Genomic DNA, 24,393 nt, shown 5'->3' with positions numbered 1-24,393 from the left:
GGACACAGATTCAATTCCAACCTTGGGAAACTGTCTGTGTGGAATTTGCATATTTCTCCCTGTGTCTGCGTGAGTTTCTACCAGGTGCTCCCACAGTCCAAAGATGTGCACATTAGGTGGTTTGGCCATGCTAAATTGTCTGTGGTGACCAGGGTAAATGTGGGGTTACAAGGATAAGTAGGAGGCTGGATCTGGGTGAGATGCTTTTTGAGATTTGATGTGGACTCGATGGACTTTCTGCACAGCAGGGATTCTGTGATTCTAACACAAACCACAAGGACAAGAAATCACACTTGTCTAATTTATTCCAACCTGCTGTGTTGTAGTGGGGGTTATGGTCACAACCAGAAAAAAAGCATCAGTGAGCTGCATTAGCAGCAAAGATCACAATTTCCAAATTTATCCACACAATGATAATTCATTATCAAGGGCTTTAATTGTTTTCAATTTTAAAAAAATACGCTTAGAAGATCATATGCAAAGGCTGTACCTTTTTATTTTTCTGTATTTTCGGATTATGTTCTCAAATTGACATAGAACTGTATTAAAAACTAAAAACTGTGGAAGGCACTGATGCACCTTCTAAAAACAAGCTACCAGAAGTTTTTAAGATTAGCTGCTACCACAAAGAGGCATCCCAAAGTTTTTGAAAGACATAGACATAGTAGGAACGGTAAAAAGAAGAATAAATGTAGGGCCAATCAGAAAGCAAAAAGGGAATAGAAACATGGAGGCAGGGGCATGGTGGAGGCGTTAAATGAATACTTTGCATCTGTCTTTATTTAAAAAAAAAAGGATGCTGCTCAGGCCATGGTGACAGAACTGGAAACTTTGATCAAAGTTGTTAAGAAAGAAATCTTGGTTCAATTTAAAGTTGACAAGGCACTGAGACTGGATGAGATGCATGCGAGAGTATGAAGGTACAAAATGCAGGGGCACTGGCCACAATCTTTCCATCTTCCCTAGACTCGGGGAATATGTCAGAGACTGGAGAATTGCAAACACTGTGGCCTTGTTTAAGAAGGGTGGTAAGGATATTCCTAGCAATATGGACCTCTGTTTAATCGTGGTGATGGGGAAACCTTGAGAAATAATTATTTCAGATAGAATTAGTAATCACATGGAAAAAGGTAGGTAGATTAGGAAGCATAACACAGATGTCTAAAGGGGAAATCTTGTTTAATAACTTGGAGTTTCCGAAAGAGATAATGGAAGTTCTCGATGAGGTTAACACTGTTGGTATGGTGTACCAGCAGGGGTCTGATACAGTGCCACACAATAGACTTGTGAGCAAAGTTATAGTTCCTGGTTCAAAAGGGACAGTAGCAACATGGTTACAAAATTAACAGAGTGACAGGAAACCAAGAGTAAATATCAATGGATATTCATTGTCTAGAGGAAGGTTGTACTGGAGTTTCCAAGGAATTGATATTGTGACCCTTGCTTTTTCTGATATAGATGAGTGATCTGGATCTTGGTGTGCAGGGGACAATTTGAAAATTTCTAGATGATACAAAACTTGGAAGAATTGTAAACTGTAAGCTGACTAGTGTATTCAGGCACCCAGGTCTGCTTTTGCATCCATATTTCCCAAAATATAACCATTTAAATAATACTCTTTCTTTCTGTTTTACACACCAAACCACATATTTCACATTTAGATTTTGTATTACATCTACCATGTGTTTGCACACTCACTCACCTTGTCCAAATCACCTTAAAGGTCATTGCATCCCCTCACAACTCTCAATTCTATTTAGTTTTGTCATCAACAAACTTGGAAATGTTGCATTTGGTTCCCTCATCCAGGTCATTGATATATATCATGAATAGCTGAGGCCCCTAGCACTGATCTCAAGCACCAGTGCCACTATCATTGCCAGCCACTCAGGAAAAAAAACATTATTCTCACTCTTTGTCTCCTATCTGTCAAACAATTCTCAATTCGTGCTGATCTATTACACCCATCCCATGTGTTTTAATTTTTACCCCAACCCTTTTATGTGGAGCCTTATCAAAGCCTTCTTCAGATCCAAATACACCTCATTCACTGATTCCTCTCTAACTATTCTACTAGTTACATCCTCAAAACACTCAGTTAATTTGTTAAACATCATTTTTCCTTCATGCTGGCTTTGTTCAGTTCGATTTAATATTGTCTATGTTCTGTTATCACATCTTTTCCCACTAGTGATGTTGACTACCGAGTTAGCAAAAATAAATCTCAGTAAGGAGGAAAGATTCTGAGAGGGATAAATCAACCAAGGGCGTTAAGGAGAATATTAAGTTGAAAGGAAAAACACATCAGGAGGCAAGAGCCAGTGATAGTCCTGACAACTGGGATGTGTAGACTCCAGTAAAGGAGGACTCAAAAGATTATAAAGACAAAAAAAACCACTATGAAGGCAAACTAGGAAGGAATATAAAAACTGACACAAGGAGCTTCTTTAAATATATATAAAAAAAGAGAGTCAAGGAAAAGATATGAATTTGGGAGATGGTTGTGGGGAACAAGGAAATGGCAGAAGAGTTAAACAGATAATTTGCACCAATCTTTACAATGAAAAGTACTTCAAACATCCCAGTAATACTAAAAATATGGGGGAAGAATTGAGAACCCAGGGAACAGGGATCATTGAACTTCCTTCTCAGTTTTTCCCACCATCCATAGGCACACAAAAAAAATTGGTGTTATCTGTATGACAGTATCGGTGGAGTTTTATAAGAGGGTTGAAAAGGTGCATTTATAATTTTGTGTACCTAGAATTTTTGTTTGTAATAAATCATTTTCTTGTTAAGTAAAGAAATGTGGTCAGTGAAGTATGTTAACCTGGGTTGAAAAATTGGGTAATTTTGCATACTTTTCTAAAACATTTTACTTCTTCACAACTCCAGGGCTAGCATGGCTTAATTTCCAGTATGGCATGATGGGTATAAACTGGAAGAAAAAAGGAAGGACCGAGACTTCAGTATCTCAAACATTATGGTAAATGACAGAAAGCAGGAATAGGGCACCTTTATTCCTGATGAAGGGCTTTTGCCCGAAACGTCGATTTTGCTGCTCCTCCGATGCTGTCTGAACTGCTGTGCTCTTCCAGCACCACTAATCCAAAAACAGAATTTTAATTGCTGAGTTTGGGTGTAAACATGTGTTTTAACTCTTTTAGTTTTACCAGAGTCTGTTTTGAGGTGAAATGAAAACCCTTGTGGAGCTGTAAGCTCACATTTAAACCATCAAGCAAACAATTAATTGTACCTTCAGTCCAGGATTTTGGCTTTTATAGCCAAAGCCTGGATTTCTCGAGCTGTTTAGCTCTCGTCAGGGTCAGCAAAATGACAGCATAGCAGGGAGTCACTGAGCAATAAAACAGCAAAACCCTGCTTTGTTTCTGCAAAAGTTCAAGCACTTGTTCTGAATGTGTACATTCTCTGCTTTATAGGGGATCGTCAATGTTTTGGAAGTAATTCCACCTATTATTGCTTTTCTGCAACATTTGAGCGACCTGTGCAGCTATTATGTGTATCTTGAATAAGGAACAACAGCAGAAGCCAAATATTTATCCTATTATACTTACAATAGTGTTTTGTTTGTGTTTAAAACATTCACGACTTTAAGATGTTATGTCATTGTGGTCAGCTCCAATACATCAAAACTAGCATCTACTCTAGTTGTTAATGTAAATAAGCACTTCAATTGACGGATTAAGCTTCACATTTCCTTTATCTCCTTAAATGTAACTTCTTCCTTCTGTGAGGGCTCACTGCAATTAGTCTGTTTAAAATCTGAACCAATACCTATAAAACTCCTACAAACTTTATTTTCAGTTTTAAATTCTTACTATTTATGAATTTAACATATTTCTCAAACATTTCAGACTAGGCACTTTACAGCCTGCTCGACTTAATATTGGGTTCAACATCTTCAAATTGTCAATGAACTCCCATTTTTTCCTTTTTTAGTTTGTTACATTCTATTATCATCTCTCAACTCTTCCCCACACCAACCCATGGGGACTGTCTGTCGTTTCAAATCTATCAGGGGACAGACCATTGTTCTGGCATTTTCACATTCAGGGTTACTTGATCTGAACTATCAACACCTTTTCTCCACCAGCACACTACATCACCATCTCCACAAACATCTGCTGCCCCCAACTATGTCTTCAGTTCTGATGAACAGTCATCGAGACTCAAAACGTTAGCTTGCTGTCTCTCCATGAATATTGTCTGCCCCGCTGTAATTCTGCAGCATTTGTTGTTTTCAGGACAGACTCCAGCGTCTCCAGGAATTTGTTCCGACAGGAGATATCCAGTACGCCCCGCCCCCGCCACCTCGCCCCGCCCCCGCCACCTCGCCCCGCCCCCGCCACCTCGCCCCGCCACCTCGCCCCGCCCCCTCGCCCCGCCCCTCGCCCCCTCGCCCCTCGCCCCGCCCCTCGCCCCGCCCCTCGCCCCGCCCCCTCGCCCCGCCCCCTCATCCCGCTACCGGCCGCTCACCCCGCCCCCCGCCTGTCGCACAGGCAGCCGCCCCTCCCCCAGCCGCTTTCACCGCTCCCCCAGCCGCTTTCACCGCCCCCCCGACAATCCAGCCGCCCCGCCCCCCGCCCGTCGCACAGCCAGCCGCCCCGCCCCCAGCCGCTCACCCCGCCCCCGCCGGTCGCACAGCCAGCCGCCCCGCCCCCAGCCACTCGCCCCGCCCCCAGCCACTCGCCCCGCCCCCAGCCACTCGCCCCGCCCCCAGCCACTCGCCCCGCCCCCACCTGTCGCACAGCCAGCCGCCCCGCCCACCGAGCTCAGCCAGTAGCCCCGCCCCCTCCCTGAAGTCCCGCCAGTCACCCTACTCCCTGCCCCTTTCCCCACCAGAGGCCTCGCCTCCGGTGATGTCACTTCCGCCTGTAGCTACGCCCCCTGTTGGCAGTGCCGCCCCTGTCCCGCTGGAAGCCGAGCCGAGGCGCCATGTCCTTTATCGCCGGGCAGCCGGTCGCTGTGGTTGTGGTAAGTGGCTGTGGGTCTGGTGTCTCGGGATTAGGCCGGGCCTGACGCGCTGCTGTCAGGGAGAGGATGGCTGACCGAGGTGAGCAATAAACCGAGGCCCGGTCACTCCCTCAGGCTCGGGGCTGACCCCGCGCCAAACCCCGGTCTCTCCGCCCTTTCGTCGTCGTCAGAGCCGCTGCCACTCGGTCGGAAGGTCCCCACCCTTGCAAGCACCCCGGTCCCTCACATTTCCCCCATCCCATCCCCCCATCTCTCTCTCCCCCACCCCCCCATCTCTCTCTCCCCCACCCCCCCATCTCTCTCTCCCCCACCCCCCATCTCTCTCTCCCCCACCCCCCATCTTTCTCTCCCCCACCCCCCCATCTCTCTCTCCCCCACCCCCCCATCTCTCTCTCCCCCACCCCCCCATCTCTCTCTCCCCCACCCCCCCATCTCTCTCTCCCCCACCCCCCCATCTCTCTCTCCCCCACCCCCCCATCTCTCTCTCCCCCACCCCCCCATCTCTCTCTCCCCCACCCCCCCCATCTCTCTCTCCCCCACCCCCCCCATCTCTCTCTCCCCCACCCCCCCCATCTCTCTCTCCCCCACCCCCCCCATCTCTCTCTCCCCCACCCCCCCCATCTCTCTCTCCCCCACCCCCCCATCTCTCTCTCCCCCACCCCCCCCATCTCTCTCTCCCCCACCCCCCCCATCTCTCTCTCCCCCACCCCCCCCATCTCTCTCTCCCCCACCCCCCCCATCTCTCTCTCCCCCACCCCCCCCATCTCTCTCTCCCCCACCCCCCCCATCTCTCTCTCCCCCACCCCCCCCATCTCTCTCTCCCCCACCCCCCCCATCTCTCTCTCCCCCACCCCCCCCATCTCTCTCTCCCCCACCCCCCCCATCTCTCTCTCCCCCACCCCCCCCATCTCTCTCTCCCCCACCCCCCCCATCTCTCTCTCCCCCACCCCCCCCATCTCTCTCTCCCCCACCCCCCCATCTCTCTCTCCCCCACCCCCCCCATCTCTCTCTCCCCCACCATCTCCCCCCCATCTTTCTCTCTCTCTGTCTGTCTGTCTCTGTCTCTGTCTCTGTCTCCCCCCCCAATCCCCCTCTCGCCCACCCAAATCGCCCCCGGTTCTCTCCCCCTCCCCCCCCCCCCCCGGTTCTCTCCCCCCCCCCCCCCCCCCCAGGTTCTCTGTTCCCTCCGTTTCCTCTCCTCCCCCCAGTTCCTCCCCTCCCCCCGGTTCCTCCCCCCACACCCCTCCCCCCGGTTTCCCCCTACACCCCTCTCCCCGGTTCCCCCCCTCCCCCCACCGGTTCCCCACATGGCACTCGCTCCCCTCCCCACATGTCCTCGCGCCCCCCCCCCCGTTCCCTACATGGCTCCCCCTCCCCCCCCTTCCCCTCCCCAGATCGCCCCTGCCCATTTTGTCTATGCCTGTAATCAAGCACTCATCTACCCTTTGGGCACTTGCCCCATAGCTTTGTGTACAGTGATGCTTCAAGTGATCATGCAAGTTCTTCCTAAATACCGTAATGGTCAGTAGCTGAGAGTTAAATCTTTCAGTAGAAAACATTCAGAAAATGGCCACTGTTCTTGAGTGCAGGTGTTCACACACACTCTAACTCTGATTCTTTATTTCAGCAACGTATTGAAATCCACAAACTGCGTCATGGTGATAACCTGATCCTGGGATTCAGTATTGGAGGTGGAATTGACCAGGACCCAGCACAGAACCCTTACTCAGAGGACAAAACAGACAAGGTGAGAATGGGCGAATCCAAATCCTGTGAGACTTACCAGCAGGAAATAACCCAGTGGATGCATATTAATAGCCAGTAAACAGTTTCAAACACCTTTTAGGTATTGTGCATTCAGAAGATCTAAAGGCATTAGAGAGGATGGTGATAAGATTCAAAAGAATTGTTCCAGGGATGAGGGACTTCATGTATGTAGGTTGGAAAATGTTGGACAAGTTTCCATGGGGAAGAGAAGATTGTGAGCAGATTTGACAGAAATGTTCAAAATCATGAGAAGTAAGGGCAGAGTAACCAGGCAAATGTTCTCATTAGCAAAACGACCAAGAATAAGATGGTACAGGCTCGAGGTAATTGATAAAAGAAACAATGAAGATATGAAGAAAACATTTTTCACATGATGAATGGGTGAGATCTGGAATGCTTTGCTTGAGTGATGGAGGGATGTTTAGTTGGAGCTTTCAAGAGACAATTGGCTTAATTTTAGGAAAGGAACATTGGAAGAAAGCAGAAGAATGATAGAGTAGAGACCTGGTGCAGATGTGAAAAGCTGAATGGCTCCCTATGCTATAACAATTCTGTGGTTCCTGCTTGAGCCTATTGGAAGGAACTACCTATCCAGTGGGCAGAATTTGAGGTGCAAGGATGCTGGATCCCAGGACTCTGGTTAGAATGTAACACAAGATCATGAGGTTAAAAATCACACAACACCAGGTTTAATTGGAAGCACACTAGCTTTCGGAGCAACGCTCCTTCATCAGTGAATGTGGAGGGCTCGATTGTAACACAGAATTTATAGCAAAAATTTGCAGTGTGATGTAACTGAAATTATACATTGAAGAATTGATTGTCTGTTAAGCCTTTCATCTGTTAGAATACAGTGATAGTTTCACTTTTCATGTGTAAATCACAAAACCCTTTTTTTAAAAGTTGCATTCTCGGATTAGCTGTTAACAATGGCTAGACAATATGTTGAAGGTGTTAGCCCCCTGTGTTCTCTGTCTATGACCTGATGTTTAGATTGATTCCAATCTAAAAAGTGAAATAACAGAGTTTTACATAAATTCATGCAGTTTTTGAGCTCGGAGTTTGACATGAATCTGTGGTTTTTGAGCAATGTAACTCTGAAAGTACCAAAAAAATTCACCACACACAATATGTGTGCATGTGGGTCTTTGTCTGTCTGTGTGTGTGTCTGTCTGGGGTGGGGGTTGTGAGTGTGAGAAAGTGTGTGTGTGTAGTGAATGCAGAGTGTCTTAAGTCTGTGAGGGGGTGCATGTGTGGGAGTCTGTGTGTCTATAAGGGTGTGTGTGGGTGTCTGTGTGTATCTGTGTCCATGTGCATGTGAGACTGTGTGTGTGTGTGTAGTGCAATGGTGATCACCTGTAATGTGACATGAACCCAAGGTCCCGGTTGAGGCCCTCCCTATGGGTACCGAACTTATCTATCAGCCTCTGCTCAGCCACTTTCCTCTGCTGCCTGTCCCAAAGTCCACCTTGGAGGATGGTCACCCGAAGGTCCGAGGCTGAATGTCCTGGACCACGAGATATGAGTAGACTACAGTCTTTCTGGCCTACTAATTCAGTCCATTTGTGTCTGATGTTGGGTTTCAACTTTATTTTCCTGCCTGCTCCAATTTTTCCTTGATTCCCTGAGACACCAAAAATCTGTCTATTCCAGATATACAACAGTGGAGCTTTAAAAAACAGAGGTAGAGAATTCCAAAAATTCATAACTATATTAGTAAAGTTATTTCTCCTCATCTTAGTTGTAAATGGTGAGACAACCCCTGTATGAACCCTGTCAAGTGCATTATATGTTTCAATACTGTCCCCTCCTACTTCTAAATTTGAGTAAATATTAAGGTAATTAACTCTTCTCTCCATGTGGCAACTTTATTTGTTTTGTTCGGGATGAGGGTGTCATTGGCTAGACCAGCATTTATTGCTCCTTCCAGGAGACACGAGTCAACGACGTGGCTCTAGAGGATGGCGGTTTCTTTCCCTAAATGGCATTAGTGAACCAGATGGGTTTTTCTGCCAATTGACAATAGATTCATGGTCATCATTAGACTCTTAATTTCAGATTTTTTTTATATTGAATTCAAATTCCACCATCCACCATGATTGGATTCGAACTCAGATCCCCAGAACATCACCTGGGTCTCTAGATTGACAGTCCAGCAATAATGCCACTTCCCCTGAACATCCCAGCAACCAATCTGAATAAACTTTGCTGAACCTCATATAATGCAAGTTTGTCCTTCCTTAAAAGCGGAGATCAAACCCCCTTACAATTGTAGCAAGGCTTCCTTATTCCTGTTGTCCAATCACCTTACAATAAAGGCCATGTACCTTGATGCTGACTCCCTGTATTCCATATAGAAGTATACCCAGGTCCCTCTGCATGACAACATTCATCTTTTGCACTAAAGAATCATAATGCAGAATTTTTCTGTGATGCCAAAGAACAATCGTTTGCTGTCCAACATTATATTCCATACACCACCTTGTTGCACGCTCACCCACCCTGTCTCTATCTCTTTACAGCTTCTGTGTTCTCCTTACAACTTGCGTCCCTGTTATCTCTGCCAATGTGCCATGGGAAAATCCAGTTTTTACAACAAATTTTGCTCACTCAGCATGAGTATTGGTGGCGGAGCCAGCATTTGATGTAATTCCTAATTAACCTGGGAAAGTAGTTGTGAGCTGCTTTCTAAAACTACATCATGTGGTGTAGGGCAATGAAGAGCTGTTAGGAAGGGAGTTCTAGAATTTTGACCCAGTAACTGAGAAGGAACCTGGATGTTATCAAACTTATTGCAGCTGTACTCATCCAGGCAAATGGGGAATATTCCATCACACACCTGACTTCTAACTTGGAGATAGTGCGTAGGCTCTGTAGGTTTAGGATGTGACTTACTTACTCCAGGATTTCTCACCTTTGACCTGCTCCCGTAGCAACTATTTACTTGACTGATCCACTTCAGTTTCTAGTCAATGGTAAAGCTTAGCATGCTGATCGTGAGGGAATCAGCAGTTGTAATATTATTGAATGTCAAGGAGTGATGGTTAGATTCTCTTGTTGGTGATGGTCATTGTTCACACACATTACGAGTATTGCTTGCCACTTATCAGCCCAAGCTTGAATGTTGCCAAGTGGTATGCATATGAACATGGAGTGTTTCAGTATCTGAGGAGGCGCAAATGATGCTGAAAATTGCACCTTCATCAGCAAACGTGCCTATTTTGACCTCATGATTGAACAAAAGGCCATTGAAGCAGTTGCAAGGTGTTTTGCCTAAGGACACTATCCTGAGGATCCCTTGCAGTGGCATAATGAGTCAATTTGGTTGAAGACTGACATTTATGATGCTGGTGACCACCAGAGGATGCCATAATGGGCCATCCACTCAGCACTTCTGGGTGAGGATGGATGCAAATACTTCCTCCTTGTCTTTTGCACTGATGTGTTGGTTTCCTCATCATTGAGGCTAGGGATATCTGTGGAAATTCCTGTTGATTATTTAGTTGTCCATCACCAGTTGATGCAGCAGGACTGCAGAAATTAGATCTGATCATTGTGGGATCACTTAATCTGTTTAACATAGCTGCTTTTAATTTGCATCTAAGTCGTCCTGTATTGTAGCTTCACTGGGATGGCACTTCATATTTAGGTTTGCCTGATGTTGCTACTGGCATTACCTCCTGCGAACCTGTCTAGATCATTAATGTACTCAACAAATAGCATGGGACCCAGCACTAAACTCTCTGGTATGCCACTGGTTATAGGTTTCTGTGACGAAAAAGCCCTTCAATGCTGCCTGCTCCTAGCGCCCCTTATATAGAAGAGTCATACAGTACAAAACAAACCCTTCAGTCGAATTTGTTCTTGCCGACCAGTTTTCCAAACTAAACTTGTCCCATTTGCCTGTATTTGGTCCATATCCCTCTAAACCTTTCCTATTCATGTACCCGTCTGAATTTCTTTTAAATTCTGTAACTACCTGCTTCTGCCACTTCCTCTGGCAACTCAAATACTCTTCCGCTCCTCCTGCCCACCACTGGGTTTACAGCATGACATTGAGAGAGTTTAGCTGTTATGAATACACCTTCCTTGACCATTAAGTGGGTTTTGAACTCAGAACCTCTGACTTAAGTGGTGTGAACACCATCCACTGCACCACAAGACCACCTAGAGCCAGATGTATTGAACAAATCTACGTTGCAGTTAAGTCTTTAATTGCATAGAATGGGGTGGGAGGTTTCGGTTCATTAATATGCAAATCCCAGAACTTCTTTCAAGTCTCATTCCCGAAGTAACTTGAGGTTTTATTTTAAAGTGACAGTTCAGATAATGTATGGGGTGAGAGGTTAAATCTGACTGCATCCCAACCTGAGTCAAACTGTTAGGAATTGATAAAATGTCACATGGACTGACTGACTATCGATTGTGTGCTCTTTGAACAAAATAGAATATATTTGCAAATATAAATCTTTGAATGCAGATTCACCCCAATGACTTAAATGTGCGTGCATGTGTGTGTGAGGGGTGAGTGAGTGTGTGTGAATGTGTGCGTGCGAGCGTGAGTGTGACGGAGTATATGCCTGTGGGAGGGTGTGTGTGTATGAGAGAGGACCTATGTGAGAGTGTGTAAAGAGTGCGTATGAGTGTATAGTGCAGTGGGGTCACCTGTAGTGTGACATGAACCCAAGATCCCAGTGAGGCCATCCTCATGGGTATCGAACCTGGCTGAATGTTTCTGCTCAGCCACTCTGCATTGTTGTATATCCTAAAATCCACCTTGGAGGACGGTCACCTGAAGATCTGAGGCCAAATGTCCCTGACTGCTTAAGTGTTCCCTGACTGGGAGGGAACATACCTGTCTGGCGATTGTTGCACGGTGTCCTTCATCCGTTGGTCTCGCCAGTGTAGAATGCCTTGGGACATTCTTGCCTGTAGTTTGAGATGGACAATGTTGGCTGAGTCACAGAAGCACTTGCCATGCACATGGTGGTGTCCCCACGTGTAACGGTGTATCCATGTTGACACTCTGACATGCCTTTCAGTGGTTGCAATGACAGGGTTGTGTAGTATTGTGGCCGATCTTATCCTGAAGGCTGGACAGTTTGCTGTGAACAATGGTCTGTTCAAGGTTTGGTGGTTGTTTAAAGGTGAAAGTGGAGGTGTAGGGAAGATCTTGGCAAGGTGCTCATCCTCCCTCCCGGCCCTTTCCATACCAGACGCCGCCTTCACTATCCTATCTACCTGCGACTCCACTTTCAAGGAGCTATGAACCTGCACTCCAAGGTCTCTTTGTTCAGCAACACTCCCTAGGACCTTACCATTAAGTGTATAAGTCCTGCTAAGATTTGCTTTCCCAAAATGCAGCACCTTACATTTATCTGAATTAAACTCCATCTGCCACTTCTCAGCCCTTTGGCCCATCTGGTCCAGATCCTGTTGAAATCTGAGGTAACCCTCTTCGCTGTCCACTACACCTCCAATTTTGGTGTCATCTGCAAACTTATTAATTGTACCTCTTATGCTCACATCCAAATCATTTATGTGAATGACAAAAAAAGTAGAGGGCCCAGCACCGATCCTTGTGGCACTCCACTGGTCACAGGTCTCCAGTCTGAAAAACAACCCTCCACCACCACCTTCTGACTTCTACCTTTGAGCCAGTCCCATGAGATCTAACCTTGCTAATCAGTCTCCCATGGGGAACCTTGTTGAACGCCTTACTGAAGTCCATATAGATCACATCTAATGCTCTGCCCTCATCAATCTTTGTTACTTCAAAAAACTCAATCAAGTTTGCGAGACATGATTTCCCACGCGCAAAGCCATGTCGACTATCCCGAATCAGTCCTTGCCTTTCCAAATACATGTACATCCTGTCCCTCAGGATTCCCTCCCAACAACTTGCCCACCACCGAGGTCAGGCTCACCGGTCTATAGTTCCCTGGCTTGTCTTTACCACCCTTCTTAAACAGTGGCACCATGTTTGCCAGCCTCCAGTCTTCCGGCACCACACCTGTGACTATCGATGATACAAATATCTCAGCAAGAGGCCCAGCAATCCCTTCTCTAGCTTCCCACAGAGTTCTCAGGTACACATGATCAGGTCCTGGGGATTTATCCACCTTTATCCGTTTCAAGACATCCAGCACTTCCTCCTCAGTAATCTGGACATTTTGCAAGATGTCACCATCTATTTCCCTACAGTCTATATCTTCCATATCCTTTTCCACAGTAAATACTGATGCAAAATATTCATTTAGTATCTCCCCCATTTTCTGTGGCTCCACACAAAGGCTGCCTTGCTGATCTTTGAGGGGTCCTATTCTCTCCCTAGTTACCCTTTTGTCCTTAATATATTTGTAAAAAGCCCTTTCGATTCTCCTTAATTCTATTTGCCAAAGCTATCTCATGTCCCCGTTTGCCCTCCTCATTTCCCTCTTAAGTATACTCCTACTTTATACTCTTCTAAGGATTCACTCGACCTATCCTGTCTATACTTGACATATGCTTCCTTCTTTTTCTTAACCAAACCTTCAATTTCTTTAGTCATCCAGCATTCCCTATACCTACCAGCCTTCCCTTTTACTCTGACAGGAATATACTTTCTCTGGATTCTTGTTATCTCATTTCTGAAGGCTTCCCATTTTCCAACCATCCCTTTACCTGCGAACATCTGCCCCCAATCAGCTTTCGAAAGTTCTTGCCTAATACCGTCAAAATTGGCCTTTCTCCAATTTAGAACTTCAACTTTTAAATCTGGTCTATCCTTTTCCATCACTATTTTAAAACGAATAGAATTATGGTCGCTGGCCCAAAAGTGCTCCCCCATTGACACCTCAGTCACCTGCCCTGCCTTATTTCCCAAGAGTAGGTCAAGTTTTGCACCTTCTCTAGTAGGTACATCCACATACTGAATCAGAAAATTGTCTTGTGCACACTTAAGAAATTCCTCTCCATCTAAACCTTTAACACTATGGCAGTCCCAGTCGATGTTTGGAAAGTTAAAATCCCCTACCATAACCACCCTATTATTCTTACAGATAGCTGAGATCTCCTTACAAGTTTGTTTCTCAATTTCCCTCTGACTATTGGGGGGTTTATAATACAATCCGAATAAGGTGATCATCCCTTTCTTATTTCTCAGTTCCACCCAATTAACTTCCCTGGTTGTATTTCGGGGAATATCTTCCCTAAGCACAGCAGTAATGCTATCCCTTATCAAGAATGCCACACCCCCTCCTCTCTTGCCTCCCTTTCTATGCTTCCTGTAGCATTTGTATCCTGGAACATTAAGCTGCCAGTCCTGCCCATCCCTGAGCCATGTTTCCGTAATTGCTATGATGTCCCAGTCCCATGTTCCTAACCATGCCCTGAGTTCATTTGCCTTCCCTGTTAGGCCCCTTGCATTGAAATAATGCAGTTTAAGTTATTAGTCCTACCTTGTCCCTGCCTGCCCTGACTGTTTGACTCACTTCTGTTCTCAGCTGTACCCATCTCAGATCGATCTCTTTCCTCCCTATCTCCCTGGGTCCCATTCCCCCCACCTTACTAGTTTAAATCCTCCCAAGCAGTTCTAGCAAATTTCCCTGCCAGTATATTAGTCCCCTTCCAATTTAGGTGCAATCCGTCCTTCTTGTACAGGTCACTTCTACCCCAAAAGAGATTCCAATAATCCAAAAATGTGAATCCTTCTCCCATACACCAGATCCTCAGCCATGCATTCATCGGCTCTATCCTCCTATTCCTGCCCTCACTAGCTCGTAGCACTGGGAGTAATCCAGATATTACTACTCTTGAGGACCTCCTTTTTAAATTTCTGCCTAACTCTCTGTAATCTCCCTTCAGAGTCTCAACCTTTTCCCTTCCAATGTCGTTGGTTCCAATGTGGACAATAACCTCCTGCTGGCCCCTCTCCCCTGTGAGAACGTTCTGCACCCTCTCGGAGACATCCTTTGTCCTGGCACCAGGGAAACATTCTACTTTTTCTGTGGCCAGCAGAGAAATGTCTGTCTACCTCTGACTACAGAATCCCCGAACACAATTGATCTCTTGGAAGCCGACGTACCCCTCATTGCATTAGAGCCAGTCTCAATACCAGAAACTTGGCTGTTTGTGCTACGTTCCCCTGAGAATCCATCACCCCCTTCATTTTCCAAAACAGCATACCTGTTTGAAATGGGTATATCCACAAAAGACTCCTGCCCTAGGTGCCGACCTCTCTCACCCTTCCTCGAGTTAACCCATCTATGTGACTGTATCTGATACTTTCCCCCCTTCCTATAACTGCCATCCATCACATACTGTTGCTGTTGCAAATTCCTCATGGCTTCTATCTGTCTCTCCAACCGATCCATTCAATCTGATAAGATTCACATCCAACAGCATTTATGGCAGATATAATCCGCAGTAACCCTTAAACTCTCTTTAAACTCCCACATCTGACAAGAAGTGCATATCACTGCAAAGGCCAGTTTTGCTCCTTCACAATCTACAGACCCAGAAAATAACACTGTCTTATTCCTCTACAAAACACTGCCCCAGGTTAAATTAATAGCTATGGCTTATATTTTAAGTTTGATCAAGACACTTATCTCCAAAAACATATAATCAAGAAAGAATCCACTATACTTACTACTGCAGCCTTTCTCTTGGACAGACTTAAAACAATAATTAACTTATCTGATTCTGTGTTGTGAACTTGGCCCAACAGTTCCTCCAAGATTAGTTGTGAATTTCACTGTTTGTTCATTTTCCCAGATGCACTCCGATGTCCAGCGATACACGAATTCAAACAGCAAAGGCGGTAACTGTGCAGGTTCTCTCTCTCTTGCCTGCACTGTCCTCACATATTAATAAATTGAAACCGTCCACCCCATTCTAAGTGATTAAAGCCTTATCAGTGATGTAGGTTTGTTCAATACATTGCATCAGTTGTATGACACTTTGATCTTTTATAAATTCTGTGTCCTATGATCCTGCCTAGCTACCCGTTGAAGGAGCAGCACTCCGAAAGCTTGTATTTCCAAATAAACATTGACTATAACCTGGTTTGGGTGATTTTTAACTTTGTCCATCCCAGTCCAACATTGGCACCTCTACATCTTGTTAAAATATGTCACTAATGTACACAGTGCTCCATCTAGTGGTGGCATTGGCCCCTGAATCAGCTTCTTTATTTTAAACTGTGTCCCTTGCTGAAACTTCACTGAAATGCCTTCAGTGCACGTATATACTTAAGTAAGGAGACCAAACCTGTATGCAGTTCTCAATTTGTGGCCACAAACATCTTTGATTTTATGCTCCTCCGCACTTGCAATACAGGCCACCATTCCGTTTGCTGTTGTGATTGATTGCAGTGTGTGGACACCATGATTTGGAGGTGCTGGTGTTGGACTGGAGTGAGCAAAGTCAGGAGTCATAGAACACTAGGTTATAGTCCCAACAGGTTTATTTGAAACCTCAAGCTTTCAGAGCACAGCCCTTTTGTCAGGTGAAAAGAGAAGAGCACTAGGCACTGAATTTATAGGTAGAGAGCTCAAAAGATCAGACAACTGGTGTGAGTGGAGTGTTGAATAATAAATCTCTGCAGGTGACCAAGAATGCTAGATGATGTGAGCAAACTGTTAACAGCTGAATACCAAGCAAAGGGATGACCTATAATCTGATTAAATGAGGCAGAGAGGTAATTACAAAAACATTAAAAATAAGGTGGTGCTGGAGACAAATTAGATGACTGGAATAACATGATAGGTAATGAGTCGCACGCTCAGGGTCTAACCAAAGTAGCAAGTAATCCAAAACTGTACAAACTACTTAAGATAGAGAGATAACAATTTGTCACGGTGATGGTGTCAAACCAGGACCATTAGGATGATTTTACAGATACAGAACAGTGTGGTGGGGTCATATGTTGCATGACATGAACTCAAGATCACGATTAAGGCCCTCTTCATGGGAACAGAACTTGGCGATCAGTTTCTGCTCTGTGATTGTTGTGCATCTCAAAGATTGGAGGCTGAATGCCCCTGACCACTGAGGTGTTCCCTGACTGGGAGGGAGCATCCCTGCTTGGCGATTGTTGTGTGGTGTCCATTCATCCGTTATCATAGCATCTGCTTGGTCTTGCCCAGGTACCATGCCTCGGGGCATTTTTTGCCTGCAGCGTATGAGATAGACACCATTGGCCAAGTCACATGAGTGCCTGCCACGTACATGCTGGGTGGTGTTCCCATGTGGTGATGGTAGCATCCATGTCGACACTCTAACAAATCTTGCAGTGGTTGCCATGTCAATGTTTTGTGGTGTGGTTGATGTTCTGAAGGCTGGTAGTTTGCAGCAAATTATCCAGCCTTTTAAGGCAACGTCAACCACAGCGCCACACAACGCTGCCATGGCAACCTCTGCAAGACATGTCAGATCATCGACATGGATGCTACCATCACAGATGGGAACACCACTCACCACGTACATAGCAGCTACTCATGTGATTTGGCCAATGATGTCTATCTCATATGCTGCAGGCCAGAATGTCCCGAGGCATGGTACATTGGTGACATCATGCAGATACTACAATGGATGAATGGACACTGTGCAACAATTGCCAGACTGGGATGTGCTCTCCCAGTCAGGGAACACTTCAGCGGTCAGGGACATTCGGCATCCAGTCTTTGGGTAAGTGACCTCCAAGGCGGGTTTCGCGATACACAACAAGGCAGAATCGCCAAGCAGAAACTGATAATCAAGTTCCGTACCCGTGAAGACGGCCTCAACCGTGATGTTGGGTTCATGTGTGACCCCCACAACACTGTTCTGTATCTGTAAAATCCTCTTAACTGTCCTGTTTGACGCCATCACCTTTGATAAATTATGATCTCTCTATCTTCATTAGTTTGTACAGTTTTGGATTACTGATTACTTTGCTTAGACTCTTGGCATGTGACTCTTATACCTTATTTAAATAATTTAGCTTGTCTCCAGCACCACCTTTACTTTAATGTTGTAATTATTTTTTTGCCTCATTTAATCAGATTATAAGTTATCCCTTTGCTTGTTATTCAGCTGTTAACACTTTACTCTCACCATCTAACACTCTTGATCACATGCAGCGATTTATTATTCCTCACACCAGTTGTCTGATCGTTTGACCTCTCTGCCCTTGATCTTGCTGCCCATAAATTCTGTGTGTGCACTCTTTGCTCTCCCTTCACTTGCACTCCAAAAGCTTAAGATTTCAAATAAACCTGTTGGACTATAACCTGGTGGTCAGACCTCTGACTGTATCTGAATGCTGTATTTCTATGATTCATGTACAAAACCACCTTCCTCTGACTGTATCACAACATTCTGCAGTCTCTCTGCAATTAAATAATGTTTTTCTGTGCTCCCTACCAAAGATAAAATGCTCACGTTTTCACACATTAATACTACGTCTGTCTTTAGTCCATTTAGGCTATCCCTTTGCAGACATTTTGTATCCTTCTCACAATTTGCTTTACTGTAGGTCCCCTCAACCAAGTCATAAATACATATTGTAAATATTTGAGGTTCCAGCATAACCCTTGAGGTACTAAACCAATTTCTGTTGCCATCTGGAAAATGACACATTTGTTGCAAATGTTTCCTCTCAGCTAGCCACTCCTCTATCCACGTCAATACACTACCACAAAGCTATGAACTCTTCTGACTCACATCTTACTATGTGGCCCATGGAGAGAATTAAATGTTTTTCATTCATTGTAGAGATCAGGAGTCAAATGTACCAAGTGGTAGGAAAAATCTTCCTTTCACTTGATGAAATGGTTCTGAATGATTTCAGCCCTGTTCTAACTTTCAATGTTTTAAGGTTAATTTCTGCAGTAATATGGTTTTCAAATTGACAATATTTTGGACTGTCAGTGCTACAGTGTGCTGATAAATAACCTATTTGCTCATATCTCTGACCTGGTCAACTTTATGGAACATTTGATAGCAATGTTCAGATGAGAACTGGATAAATATTTAAAGGTGAGCAAATTTCATAAATATGTTAAAGTGCAGGAAGTCGCCTAATTAGATCCTAGTTGTCTTATATTTAGTGATTAGTCTGTTTAAATGATTATAGTTTAATCAGAATGGCGAAACTATTAGAGTCAACTGTACTTCTCTCTTTATATTTACAGGGTATATATGTAACAAGAGTCTCAGAAGGAGGACCAGCGGAAATAGCGGGTCTCCAGGTTGGAGACAAAATAATGCAGGTTGGATTTGCAGTGTTGCTGTGTACAAAGCAATATGTGCTCAGGCAATTATTATCCATATAACAATTATGTCCATGAACTGACAACAATCATAGAATCTCTACAGTGTGGAAACAGGCCATTCGGCCATCAAAACCACACCAACCCTCTGAAGACCACTCCCGCCTAGAAAAGCCACCTATCCTATCCTGTACCTCTGCATTTCCCAAGCCTAAGCCACCTAGCCTACACCTCGCTGAACCCTGGGCAATTTAACATTGCCATTCCACCTAATCTGCACATCTTTGGATTGTGGGAAGAAACCGGAGCACCCGGAGGAAACATGGGGAGAATATACAAACTCCACAGTTACCCAAAGGTGAAATCAAACCCAGGTCCCTGGTGCTGTGAGGCAGCAGTGCTAACCACTGAGGCACTTAGCGAGCTTTGAGAAGATTTGTAGCTCAGGTTGAAGTTTTGGATGTAGGTTTGCTCACTGAGCTGCAAGGTTCATTTCCAAACGTTTTGTTGCCTTACTCGGTAACATCTTCAGTGGGCTTCAGGCGAAGCAATACTGAAAACTCCTGCTTTCTATTTATATGTTTGGGTTTCTTCGGGTTAGTGATAACATTTCCTGTGGTGATGTTATTTCCTGTGGTGAAGTCACTTCCTGTTCCCTTTCTCAGGGTGTGGTAGATGGAGTCTAACTCTGTGTATGAGGCACTGTGCTGCCCAAGATTGCTGAGGCAAAGCACCTTATAATTTTTACTTCCAGTTCACATGTAACTTTCCCTAGTTGTATATAGAGAGGTGCAGGAGGGGAATTAGTTCATTATGTTGTCATTCAGATCTCTCAACCTTGCTGGAACTTTATATTGTTATGAAGATGTGGCTGTACTTTAAGAAAGTTAAAAGCAGCAGAACTACCAGACATAGCACCAAGTGTTCTCAATAAGGTAACAATATAACACTTGGTCGAACAACTTGATTAGCTTGTCGCTTGAAGACAAAAGCAAATTCTAATTTGACCAGTCAGTTTAAATTCTACCCCCAAAAATATCAAACTCCAATCCAGTTTGAATTTAGTATATTGATAATCTTAAAAGCCAATTACACAATCCGAAGCTTTGGGGGTACAAGACTAGGGAAAATTGAACAGTTGAGAGGAGAACTGACACGCCCAGCATGTAAACAGACTGCCTGAAAATAGCTCTTTAAAAGTACCTTTTTGATCAGTAACCTGTGAGGCAGAAATTCCTAACAAGAAGAAAAGGTGACACAGGAAGGTTGGAATAGAAGAACGGAAGCTGCCTGGTTTTGAGTTAAGGGTGGTTTTGTAAATCTTGATTGGGAGTTTTATTGGACTAGTGTTATAGAAGGGAAGGTAACAGGTTAGAGGAAAGAATTGTAAATAGTGGTTAGTTAATTATTCTGTTAGACTTTAAAAAATTTAACTTTTACTTTAAATAGTTCTTGGCTACTCGAATTTTTACAGATTACTGCACAGGATAAATCTTTTTTGTTGCTGGTTTTAAATTAAGCGGGAGGGTTTACCCAGTGTTGTAACAGTATTGTCAATGAAAGGAATCTTCACAATAGGCTTAAGAGGGCAGGCCTGTGATTCCAATCAATCTATCGGACCGAGCGCCAGCTGCTGACATGTTTAGTTTCTGGGAGGCAGTATCCTCAGCTCAGTGGTCAGCCTGGTTAGGTTAATCTCGAGGTAAAATGTAGAATTTGAACATGGTTGATGGTGATGGTCAGTGCAGAGCACTGTTGTTTTTAACAGTTCAGGGAGATTACTGCAATTTTTGTAAATAAAGCAGGGTGGCACAGTGGTTAGCACTGCTGCCTCACAGCGCCAGAGACCCGGGTTCAATTCCCGCCTCAGGCAACTGTCTGTGTGGAGTTTGCGCATTCTCCCCGTGCCTGCATGGGTTTCCTCCAGGTGCTCCAGTTTCCTCCCATAGTCCAAACATGTGCAGGTTAGGTGAATTGCCCATAGTGTTTGGTGCATTGGTCAGGGGTAAATAAAGTGTAGGGGAATGGGGTTGGGTGCGTTACTCTTCGGCCCAACAAGTCCATCCCAACCTTCCGAATGGCCTGTTTCCATACTGAAGGGAATCTAATTGTTTTCACTTGAGGAATATGTGAATAGGAGGCCATTCAATACCTCAAAGCTGTTCTGCTAGTTCATTGAGAGCCTGATTAATTGGTTTCTTAACCTTATTGGGCGGCACGGTGGCACAGTGGTTAGCACTGCTGCCTCACAGCGCCAGAGACCCAGGTTCAATTCCCGCCTCAGGCGACTGACTGTGTGGAGTTTGCACGTTCTCCCCGTGTCTGCGTGGGTTTCCTCCGGGTGCTCCGGTTTCCTCCCACAGTCCAAAGATGTGCAGATCAGGTGAATTGGCCATGCTAAATTGCCTGTAGTGTTAGGTAAGGGGTAATTGTAGGGGTATGGGTGGGTTGCGCTTCGGCGGGTCGGTGTGGACTTGTTGGGCCGAAGGGCCTGTTTCCACACTAAGTAATCTAATCTAACCTTATTCACCTGCTTTTGACCCACATCCTTTCAGACCTTGCCCTTGACTAATAGAAGTCTTGGTCTCAGATTTACAATTATCAGTTAACACCTTTTTATGGGGAGAAAGTGAGGACTGCAGATGCTGGAGGCCAGAGTCGAAGTGAGTGGTGCTGGAAAAGCACAGCTAGTCAGGCAGCATCCGCGGAGCAGGTCAGTCGACGTTTTGGACATAAGCCCTTCATCAGGAAAGGCTGATTGGGTTTGTTGGTTTGAAGCCTGTGTTTGGAAGATGAGACCTCGTCATCTGGTCGATGTAATAATAAATTGAGGTAGAGTGTTTAATTCTTAGGTGTTGATCCTTTTCCTTGGTTAGTAGGCAGGCAAGAATGTATTCTGGTTCACTGAGAACGCCTGATCGTCTTATGGAAGGAATATGTGGTGAGAAACCTCCAGCTGGAAAGAGAATCTATGGCAGGCAGCTTGTTTTGCTTGTTATTGAACAAAAATGTGTGTGTAATGGACTCTGTTTTAAGCTACACCCCTGATATTGGTGCCTTTTGCAGGTGAATGGTTGGGATATGACGATGGTAACACATGACCAGGCCAGGAAACGTCTCACTAAGAAGAATGAAGATATTGTTCGGCTTCTGGTAACTCGAAAATCTCTGCAGCAGGCGATCTGCCAGTCCATGCAGTGATTGAGCTCTCACTGGGACTAGTGCCCTGCTTGAATATCACAATTTAAAGAGAAATGATTCCATAGTTAAAGGCCATTTAATATTGCTGCAAGGCGTTGTACAGACGATAGCCAGTCAGCATTCGTCACTAATAGACGAGCAAAAGCACTTGCTATTTAAATGTATAGATAATAACCTGGATGTATATCTCACTGAGAATGACATGAAATTCTCTGATGCCAATGTACAAACTAGTATCGATTTGACAGCATTATCGTTGGGACCAGTACCCAAAGTCAAGGACTCTGGCATATTTAATACCAGAGCCTCATGCCTATTAGACAAGTAATTGACATGTTCTTTTCACATTCCTCTGAATGCCGACGTTAAACTATTTTAAGTGGTTTTAAATCACCATCCAAATGCCAAAGTTCTGTGCAAGATATTACCGCTATTCGTGGGTTTTTCAATGGCCAAGATGCCCCAGCAATGTCTGCATGCCTCCTTTCCGATCGGCACTGAACAACTTAATAGCTAGTTGTTGTTTAATAAGGGAGTTCAATGTAGTTGGCACTATGCCAGAATGAGCAGAGGTACACTTTGGTTTCATCTGTTGACAGTATGGCTTTATCTATCACATGTACCAATGAATTGATGCTGCATAATACAGGGATCACCCAGGGGCTCACTAATCATGACTAAGATGCTGTTTTGGTGGAAGAAGCAATTAATTTCAAACCTAATTTGTACCAAAGTGATCTACATCCTTTCTGCTGTAAATTCTGTACCTATGCAGGTGTCTAGAAGTTAAAGATTTGTCAGAAATCATTTTTCAAAATGTACTTTTTACAGCCTTTTATTGAATAATCTTTTCTAATATTTTAACACAGTCCTGTGCCTTCACACATTTAACTGCACAGTACTAACCTTGGAATGTAAACATAACCACAAGTGTTATGTACTTGCAAAAGAAACAGGCGTCAGATTGTTATTCTATGTGCATCTCTTCTCCTGTTACTGTATACCGTGTAACTTTCATTTATAATTCATGGTCATCACTAAGTAACTGTCCAAGGCTCTCCAAAGTGCCTTCATTCCCAGTTCTTGCCATTAGCCAGTCAAAAGCCCAAGATATACAGAGGGAAAGAATTTGACTGCAGTATCTACTGCACAAACACACATTTAACTTCCCTTCTTTGCCTAGAATTATTGGGACCTTTCACATGTCTAAATATGAAAATAAGGTCATGTGCATACATACCTGATTACCTCTTAGCCAGTTGTAAGTGTGCGTGGGCTGCCTGTTGTGGCTGGAGCATCAGCAAAACTATCAGCAAGTGTTTTTTGTGACAAGCGAGAGCTCTGGATTCTAACATTCTGCTCTAAAGTTCTATTTGTTTCTTGTCAAATGCTTTGCTCTGTGTCTGATGGGTATTGCACAGCAAGAACTATCTGTCACCAGGCAATAACTGTGTTCAGATTGCATACAGATACTACATACTTCACCTAGACTCCTCACAGCATATCTTTTTAATTGTATAATTTACTAGGGGTTTTGAACCACTTGTTGAATTTTTTCAGAGTAGATAAATGACTACAAAACGTAAGGTGTACAAAGATGCAAGGAAACTTCATGTTTGTAAATCCTGTGGATCATGATTGCTTTCATATTTTCATGACTAAGACTTAATAATTGGGTTTAAAACATGGGGAATAGATCTGGTGAGTAAGAAATTACTCATTGTACAAAATAGCCCTTTCACCATGTAACTGCTTTCAATAAAAAATAAACTTGCGTTATTAAATAGGATCTTGTGTCTTGTTTGTATTGAATCCAGTGCCTCAAGAGGATGTGACGCTACCTGGTTTGACTCATTAACTGTCTTCAGTAGCACAGCTGGAATTGTCAAGTGCTGCTCTGCTAGTCGTGTGATTGTCAGCATCCAGCCCATGACTAGGCCTCTGACTAGCACAGCTAGTTCAATATGATAGGATAGTGAAGAAGGCTTTCCTTGGATACAACATTGAGTACAGGACTTGGGAGGTCAATGTTGATCTGTATAGGACATTGGTTAGGTCACTTTTGAATTCTGGTCTTCCTATCGGAAGGATATTGTGAAACTTGAAAGGGTTCAGAAAAGATTTACAAGGATGTTGCCAGGGTTGGAGGATTTGAGCTGTAGGGAGAGGCTGAGGCTGTTTTCCCTGGAGCGTC

General features: G+C 44.5%; 1 protein-coding gene across 1 annotated transcript; it reads left to right on the top strand.

Moving 5' to 3' along the window:
* Nucleotides 1-4,872: 4,872 nt before the first annotated feature.
* Nucleotides 4,873-23,988, top strand: tax1bp3 (Tax1 (human T-cell leukemia virus type I) binding protein 3). The gene is made up of 4 exons (XM_087976176.1): nt 4,873-4,995; nt 6,623-6,742; nt 18,921-18,998; nt 22,065-23,988. The coding sequence occupies exons 1-4, from the start codon at nt 4,957-4,959 to the stop codon at nt 22,197-22,199; spliced, it is 372 nt and encodes a 123-aa protein (XP_087832302.1). The 5' UTR covers nt 4,873-4,956; the 3' UTR covers nt 22,200-23,988.
* Nucleotides 23,989-24,393: the final 405 nt, after the last annotated feature.

The sequence above is a fragment of the Chiloscyllium plagiosum genome, unplaced genomic scaffold (genome assembly GCF_037043375.1).
Source record: "Chiloscyllium plagiosum isolate Xiang-an unplaced genomic scaffold, Cpla_swu_hap1 HiC_scaffold_28, whole genome shotgun sequence".
Taxonomy (NCBI): domain Eukaryota; kingdom Metazoa; phylum Chordata; class Chondrichthyes; order Orectolobiformes; family Hemiscylliidae; genus Chiloscyllium; species Chiloscyllium plagiosum.
The sequence above is the reverse complement of the archived record's forward strand: the minus strand, read 5'-3'. Positions and strand labels throughout refer to the sequence as shown.

Coding starts and splice junctions, on each gene's coding strand:
- tax1bp3 (XM_087976176.1), top strand. CDS start 4,957: ATGTCCTTTATCGCCGGGCAGCCGGTCGCTGTGGTTGTG. Junction 4,996..6,622: donor AGCCGGTCGCTGTGGTTGTG/GTAAGTGGCTGT, acceptor TCTTTATTTCAG/CAACGTATTGAAATCCACAA. Junction 6,743..18,920: donor CAGAGGACAAAACAGACAAG/GTGAGAATGGGC, acceptor TTATATTTACAG/GGTATATATGTAACAAGAGT.